Source organism: Octodon degus, unplaced genomic scaffold (genome assembly GCF_000260255.1).
Source record: "Octodon degus isolate 3935 unplaced genomic scaffold, OctDeg1.0 scaffold00129, whole genome shotgun sequence".
NCBI lineage: Eukaryota > Metazoa > Chordata > Mammalia > Rodentia > Octodontidae > Octodon > Octodon degus.
In genome coordinates, this window is record NW_004524705.1 from 2,226,897 (window position 1) to 2,235,315 (window position 8,419).

The 8,419-nt window shown below is 49.0% G+C and overlaps 1 protein-coding gene across 3 annotated transcripts in view; it reads left to right on the forward strand.

The window, feature by feature from the left end:
* Atg10 (autophagy related 10) overlaps positions 1 to 8,419 on the forward strand; it is a 286,953-nt gene that overhangs the window by 152,154 nt on the left and 126,380 nt on the right. For 2 of the 3 annotated variants that reach the window (XM_023700994.1, XM_023700995.1), the window contains exon 4: positions 5,652 to 5,720. The exons of the other annotated variant lie outside the window; for it this stretch is intronic. In XM_023700994.1, coding sequence (XP_023556762.1) covers positions 5,652 to 5,720 — 69 coding nt within the window. The remainder of the gene's footprint in view (positions 1 to 5,651; positions 5,721 to 8,419) is intronic. 3 annotated transcript variants of the gene reach the window in all.

An 8,419-nucleotide genomic window follows, 5' to 3' on the forward strand; every position in this document is an offset into this window, starting at 1 on the left:
CCCTGGAGGTCAGGACTCGGGGCCCTGGAGGTCAGGACTCGGGGCCTGCTCTCCAGGCACCACACACGTGGCTGTGCCAGAAGACCGTTCAGCCGTTCACAGTGCTGCCCATGAGAAGTCTGTGAAACTTCCTGCTCCCAGGGCAGCCTCTGTAGCTCACACTCGCTTGCAGCCTGCAGGGGTCCACAGTGACAGGATGCCCTGGTCAGTTCTTTAGTACTCATCCTTGCTGCCACTCTAAGGAGAGGACAGCCGCTTTTGTCTTCTGTGGTGACATAAAGTCACTAAAGACTCAGATCCGAGGCAGAGCTGAAGACGTCTTCCCTGCAGTGAGCACTGTAACCTATTAGCTAGCTAGAAGTGCAGCTTTGTTGGCCTGCTGCCTCTGCCTGCCCTCTGCTCTGCCCCCTACCCCCGCCCCAGTCTGCTAACCATCCTACGCCCAGGGCTGTGTTTTCTTCTGCCTCATCTTATTATATCGTTCACAGTGCTGGGGCCTGGACCCAGAGGTGCCTACCCTGAGCACATGCCCAGGCCCGCTGAGCCCCCTCACATTTATTTCCTGGGCTGGCCTTGGACTTACAGGCCTCCTGACGCAGCTGCCCAGCCAGCCGGGATCACAGCGCTGGTGAGCATGCACCACTGTGCTCATTGTATGCCTGTTATTTTAAATAAAATGCACTTAAATTTATGAACTAGGAAAGAAAGTAAAGTTGCTAAAAACAACTGTAGAACTTCCCAATAAATGCTTCCTCAGTACAAAAATATAGGATATTTTTTGGAATATTTGCTTGTGTAAAGTTAAGGATGGGTGCTGAGCATGGTGGTACACACCAGGAACCCCAGCACTCTGAGAGGCCGAGGCAGGAGGACTATAGGATCATTGCCCAGCCTGGGCAACTCAGTGAGACCCTGTCTGGGCTCGGAGTAGCTCAGTGTGAAGGCCCCGATTGGGCCCAGTCTCACATGCTGAAAAACAATGGTGACATCATGCCGGGGACCAGCTTGGGCTTAGCGCTAATCACAGTGCGCCTTGGCTGTTGCTGGCGTGCACTCGCCCGTTCTGCCCCTTCCATTTGTCTGCCTGCTGCATCTGTATTTCCAGTTTATCTTGCCCCCATATCATCATGATGTTTTGGCTTGAGTTGTAGTTTTGACTGGTGGTAGAGTTGTTAGGTCTGCCCCAGGTCGCAGTCTCCTCTTGGTCATGTGCCCTGGAGCTGCCCCTGCTGGTTTGTCATGTGCAGGCGTCAGTTCTGCTGTGTGCTCCTGGGCCTGCGTCTCTTGGCCTCAGAGCGCTGCAGGTATGGGCCACAGTTTGCTGGGCTCCAGGGCTGCTGTGGAGAACTGGGGCGGCCCCTGGCCCAGTTGTGTGGTGATTCCTTGTTTGGTTTTCTTCCCATTCTTTTTCTGTCTTTTTGTAGCCTTCATCAATGATACTAAGCATACATTAAATTGAGCTTTATTTTATAATGTGTGTCAGAATAAAGTCCTAAGGGAAGATGAATAATCAAAATATTAAGATAAAGCCACACAGCTGTGTCTGGTGGTCTGCAGGAAAGCACCAGTGGGTCCAGTTCTGTCCACACACGGCCTCACAGGGGTGAAAACCATGATGACACAGTCTCCATGTTTTCCTGCATTTGTATGTTTTTCCTCAAGAGTAAATAAAAAACAAAAAATGCTTGCAAAATAAGAATATGAAAGTCCAAATTAGAATAGGTTGTTTGGACATGACGGTGATAGTGTGGATGAATGTGTGTCTTATTCCTGATAAACCCAACGCTGCGAAAGAAAGACGGTTACAGGGTGGAGAGGCGTCTCACCAGTGGAAAGCCCAGGGGAGGGGAATGTACACATTAATCTAGATTTAAGGGTCAATTTTTGAGGAATCAGAAAGAAGTTTGCTGTTTCGAACATAGGGTTTCAGGACTGGGGAGGTGGGTCAGTGGAATAAGCACTCGTCTGGCAAGCACAAGGGCCTGAGTTCAATCCAGGGTTTCTTGTGTGTAGTTACCTACTGGATTAGGGAAACTTGGATCATTTGTAAAATTGTGCATTTTTGTGATTTGGAATATGTATGTCTTATCTTTGCCATTAAATTGTTTCCTCCTTCGTAAGTCCAAGAAAGGCATTTCATTCATTTTCTGTTCATTGTAAATAGATTTCTGTCTTCATGGCCTGTAGCCCACAACTTTGCATGTAGAGCTCCGGAAATAAGGGTTTATTAAAGAGCAATTATGATGAGTTTTGTTAGCCATTACTTTTATACAATACGTTGGAGGGGTTTAGAATCTTTAATAAATATGGTGGGTTTTTCCCAGAGCTTTAGAAAATAATTTCTGATGCTTGGTTTTATGCCTACAATTTTGACTAATATATCTCGTTTTTTAAGTAGAAAGACTTACACTCTTATAAAGGTAATTGTGTACCTAAATCTCCTTTTGCAAAATTCCATTAATTTTCTTAAATGATGGTATGCAGAATGGCATTTAGAGACCCTGATTCTTACGATCTGAAAATGATCTTCTGTACTGCAGGCATGATTTGTGGCACACTAATGATGTAATTAAAAAGGATTGCAACGTGAAATGACAGCGCTGTGGCATGAAATACACTGGATGTACGCACATAGCTTGGTGACAGTTGATCGTTTTGCTGTGTTGATTAGAGGGGTAGATTTTTCTTAAACATAGGTACATACTCAACGTGGAAGAATGATTTTCTTTTGAGCATCAAACTTCAGAGTACCGGATTGGGCAGGTGGAGGGTGGTGGTAGAATTGGCATCAGCCTCGGGATATCGGGTGTATTTATTTTTAACCTTTATGCAGATAATTATTAAAGTGTACATTTCAAGTGTGTTCAGAGTCATTTTGAATGATTTCCATTTGAGAATTGAGGGGCCAGGTTTGTTAGTCATTAATCCAAGCACAGTAATATTGCTTCTTTTATTGATCTTTCTATGATTTTAAGAATTGGGGTGAGGAGAGTCACCAGCGCCGAGCGTCGCCACATTGCAGCCCATATGTGTGCCTTTCTGATGAGGAAGGTGTAGCGCAGCATTCCTCCAGCACGTTCGGCACCAGATTGATGATGTTTCTAATTTGGTGCGTGGCTTGCGGAAGAGCGTGAGTGCACGTTCCACCAGGAGCATATTTTGCTTTGAATCTGAGGAGGAATACTTAATGAGTCAAGCTCAGAAGCAATGGAGGGAGGATGCAGACAAGCAGAAGAGAGGGGTTTAACGGGGCTTAATGCGGAAGAAATACAGTGGAGCTGAAGCAGCACAGCACCCAGCGTCAGGGTTTTCACATCCAGCCCCTAATGAAGTCCTCCGCCAGAGCTGTCGCGGGACCTGTCGGGAGCAGCCCTTTCTGCGCCTGGTGCACCCTCGCAGAAGCGCTGGTGCTGCCTCAGGAGCAACCGTCCCTGAAAACGAGGGCTAGAAATTCCCGTCATGGTGAACTGTCTGCTTCCATTGTGTTGTGTGACAGGAGAACACGCCTTTGTTCCCACCCGCTGTCCTTGTATTGCCGGCAAGGCGGGGACCCGCTCTCGGCCAGCCAGCGTGCTGCTCTGCTCCGGTGGCACACGGGGTACTCTGTCCTACTTTCTTTGCGCTACTTTTTCTGGCTTGTGACTCTATCAAAGATGCTAACACTTTGTTTTCTATGTTTCAAATATTTTGCCTGGCTTTCTGTATTGTAATTTTGTTTGCCTTATTTTCAGCATGCATAATTTTAAAAAATCATGAAAGTCAACTGTAGTAATCTTTTAATCTATGATTTATTTTTGTTAAACTTTGGAGCCAGGTGCGGTATCCCAGCAGGAGGAGTCCGAGCTGCGGGAGGCCCCTCCAGCAGTCCCCCGGGGGGTGATTGGTATTTCTTCTGGGGCTTCTGATGTAGCAGGAACGGATCAGGCCGACTGTGCGTGCTGCTCACCGTAAGGAATCCGGCCTCTCCCGTCAGCCCCTGCGATGCTATCTATGTAAGATGACTCCCGGGAAGCGGCACATAGGTCTGCTGTCAGCCTCCTCCGCAGAGGGCGCTCCGGGAAGAGCTTGGCTGCCAGGGCTCTGCTTCTCCACCCCCACAGAAGTGGAAGAGCAAGATGGAGCTCAGACCTGTTCCCAAGATCCTGTCCTCCCTCTTCCCTGTCCTGATGGACACATTTCCTTGTGTGAGAGTCACACTCTGCATAATTCCTGTGTCTGACTGCCAGGTTAGCCCAAAATAACAATAATAATTTTTCCTGCTCTTCATTGTACACAATTTTACCTATATTTTGAACTAACTTGGATTTTAAAGGTAGCCTGGGAATTTGAATAAAATTATTTCAGAATTAGACTAGGTTACAAATAAACTGTGGAGGCACCGATTGTTCGAGGCCGTGGCCTACCCATGAGCCTTCTGCGGAGAAAGGAGCAGGACTTGCCTTGGCGTTTGTGGATGGCTAGAGCCTCCCGGGCATGCCGGCCGGCTCAGGGATGCTCATTTGCAAATTCTGTGAGGTTGGGTACAGTGTGAGTGGTACCAAGATGCCCCACTGCTACCCAAAGTGTGTGTGGTTTGACAGTTACTGATGGCAGAAGCTTCTGTGGCCTCGCACGGAGCCACAGGCTGTGTGGGGCGCTCCATAGGGCTAGACAAAGCCATAGCCCAGAAGGAGCCTGGGGAGAGGAACCCCAGCAAATGTGGGGGGGAGGGGAGCCCCAGTAGAGGCCGGGGAGGAGGGATCAGGAGCTCTAGCAAATGCTGGGGAGGAGGAGGAGGAGAGCCCCAGCAGATGTTGGGGGGAATACCAGCAGAGGCTGGGGAGGAGGGGGAGGGGAGTTCCAGCAGATGCCGGGGAGGAGGGGGGAGGGGAGCCTCAGCAGATGTGGGAGAGCACCAGCAGAAGCCAGGGAGGAGGGGGAGGGGAACCCCAGTAGATGTGGGGGAGCACCCGCAGAGGCTGGGGAAGAGGGGGAGGGGAGCCCCAGCAGATGACAGGGGAGAAGGGGAACACCAGTAGATGCCAGGGAAGAGTAGGAGGAGGGGAGCACCAGCAGATACCCGGGAAGGAGGGGAGAACCAGCAGATGCCAGGGAAGAGTAGGAGGAGGGGAACACCAGTAGATGCTGGGTGAGGAGGGGGGAGGTGAGCCCCAGCAGATGCTGGGGGAGAAGGGGGTGAAGGAAGCACCAGCAGATGTGGGGGGGAGGGGAGCACCAGCAGATGCTGGGGGAGGAGGGGAGCACCAGAAGATGCCAGGGAACAGTAGGAGGAGGGGAGCCCCAGCGGATGCTGGGGTGAAGGGGGAGGAGGGGCGCCCCAGCAGATGCCAGGGGCAGGCGGCAGCGAGCAAGACCCAAGTATGGAAGCTCCTCCGTGCAGATGAGATGGAGCAGGTGCAGAGGCTGAGTGGCCAAGAGGGGGCAGAGCTGAAGCCTCACGGTGGGCTGTGTTTCACAAGCACTTTACTGGCTTCTCCTGTAATCAGACTTTCTTATGATGAAAGGCATTTTCTACTATGCCTAGCTGTCTCCATTTAATCTAAAATAATCATAATATAGGGGTTGGTGGGTATCTGGACCAGGACATTGAAGCCATCTAATTCAGCCCATTTCTTTCTCACTACTGACAAATTGCTGTGGCACTTCCCAAGCGAGGCTGGCCTGGACTTTGGGACCACAGGTTAACTTTCCATTGCTCATGCCCTCCAAGAGGTTCTGAGGTAAGGCGGAGATGATAGCTCAGAGTATTCAGGGATAGGAGTTAAACTGATTATCGGTTAAAAGAATAATATTAAAAATAGAGCTGGGGGTGTGGTTCCATAGCACAGTGTTTTCTAGCAGGTATGAAGCCCTGAGTTAAATCCCCAGAACCTCAAAAAATATCTTAAAAAAATAAGAAATAACATGTATGAAAAATAATCGATGAGTTGTATTTAATGTTTCTAGACTCGGGGTGATTGTTAAACAAGCACTTCACTCACTCACTAACAAACAGTCCCATGGTGAGCACATCCCACACTTGTGTGAGTGAGCGTGGCTTACACTCGTGGGTTTATTCCTCATGTCAAGTAGGACCTGGGATTGTGATGAGCTCTCATCTGGACTGTTGGACGGGAATAGCAGCACAGCTGGACCATAAAGGAAAGGAGGGAAAGGGGTGAAGATGAGTGGGTACGTGCACCGGCTCCACCAAAGAATGTCAGTGCTGTACATGGCACACATTCTAATAAGAGAGGAGGGAGGGGAGGGTGGAGGAGTGTTGTCGGTGTTAGGCTGACCTCCAGGAGGGCAAGGACTTTGCTTTTGTTCCTGTGTCTTTGTCTGTGGTACCTGGCACAGTGTAAGACACACAGATGCGTGCCATTTCCAGTTGTGGGTCAGGTGACCAGCTGCATTCATTTGATACTTCCTGACTACCAGGTACTTTCTTTTTTTTTTTTTTTTTAATTTTTATTTATTTATTTATTTGATACAAGGTCTCACTATACAGTTCAGACTCATAGTGATCTTTCTGTCTCAACCTCCCTAGCACTGGGATTATGCGTGTGTGCCGGCGTGGCATGTGGTTCCCAGGATCGAACTCAGGTCCTTGCACTTGCCAGGCAGGTGCCTCGACCACCGAGCTGTCTCCCCAGCCCACCAGGTGCTTTTCTAGGTGAATTTTGATACTTATATCTAAGACATGGAGTGCACAGGGATGAGTAGGTTTGGTGCAATGATAATAAGTTACATATCTTGGGCGCGTGGACTTCAGGTGACGGTGGACAGCCAGAGAGACTGGAACCTCTCTCAGCTACAGAAGCGTGGTCTCGCTTACAGTCTGGATTTAAGGTGTAATTGAATGCCCAGGCTTGGAAATGTTGGCAGTTACTAGGAGTAAAGTAAAATGTAAATTGCTCTTATTCTTCTGATTTTCCTTGAAAAAAGAAGTTATTTTAGCAATAGACTAGGTTCTTTGACATTCAGGTAGTCTGAGAGAACTGAAAGAACATCATTCAGACATATATACCTTCCTGCCTACATACATATATACCTACATACATATGAACATACATACCTACATGCAAACATATACACATATACATTAAAATAAAAACACTTTAAACTTCTTCTTTGGAACTAAAAACCTGTGAATGATTTGGCCGCGGGAAACCGCTCCTCAGTACGTGTGTGTGTGTGTGTGTGTGTGTGTGCCCGTGAAGACGTGTTTTGTACTTCGGAATTTCCAAAACAGATAGACTGCCCTTCAGTTCTGACAAGGACAGATTTCCTTGAAATACACCCTGTGAATACTGTCCTTTGCTCTGTGCTAAGTGACCAGAAACTTGGACGCAGAAATTGTTAGCAAGATGTGAAGGTCACCTGGGTCTCGAAGATGGCTGACCGCGGCACTTCTGCCTGGGCTTCCCAGTTCTGCACTTGTGCAGCTGATGTTCTCCGCAGCAGAAAGCCTGCATGGTGCTGGTGGCCGAGAAAGGGCCCTGGTGGGCTCTGGCGCCACACCACAGAGGTCTGCCGGGGTCCCACTAGCCCATGGGTTCAGTCCTTGTGATGTCCCCTCACCTGCAGTGGCACAGAAGCGAGTTGGTGAAGGGACAGTGACCTAATCACTTTGATGTCTGGATAGCGCCTGAATTTGCACATGGATAAGCAAGGAGTTCAAAAGAATCTCTGCCTGTACACTTCTGCTTGGGTTGTGTTGCTCAGTCCCAGACGCTTCCGGCAAATCTTGCTGCCTTGGTCAATATTCTCCCCCCCCACACACACACACACATAATAGTCGGTCTCCCTTGGCTGAGCACAAGACTAAGCACTTGACCTCAGAGGAATGATTGTAACTCAGCTGAGATTTAGACCAGGACAGTAAGGGGCATTAGAGGACAAGTGACCCAAGCCAGTGGGAGGAACAGTGTCTGCCGTTTAGGTTTGCAAGTGTCTAATGTTTCTGACAGGAACATCATATTTATTGCTTTGCAACTGCTTGAAAATCTTATTACCTATCTGTATATGTGTCAGTGCTTGCTAGAGAAATGGATTTAGTGCAAGATATGCAAATGTATAAGAAGTTTCAGGGTCCAAGGAGAAAGCTCGGTAGAATGAGCGCTTCCCTGGCAAGCTCAAGGGCCTGAGTTCAATCCCCAGTTGCACCAAAAAAAAAAAAAAAAAAAAAGTTTCAAGATGAACTTTCACCGGCCGCCTACAGAGTCAGGTGTGGAAGAATGCAGAGGGCTGTGGGCTGGAGAGCCCTGTGCGCGGTCCCCCGCGAGCCGTATGGAGAGGCCTGAGGGTCTGCGCTAGGAGCCAGGAGGTGAAGTGCAAGGTGCAAGTGAAGACTGGAGCTGCAGAAGTGAGCGTCCTTCCTTCCCTTTTCCTCTGTTCAGACAACAAGCCTGTTGGCCGGCACTCCGCCCACGGAGAA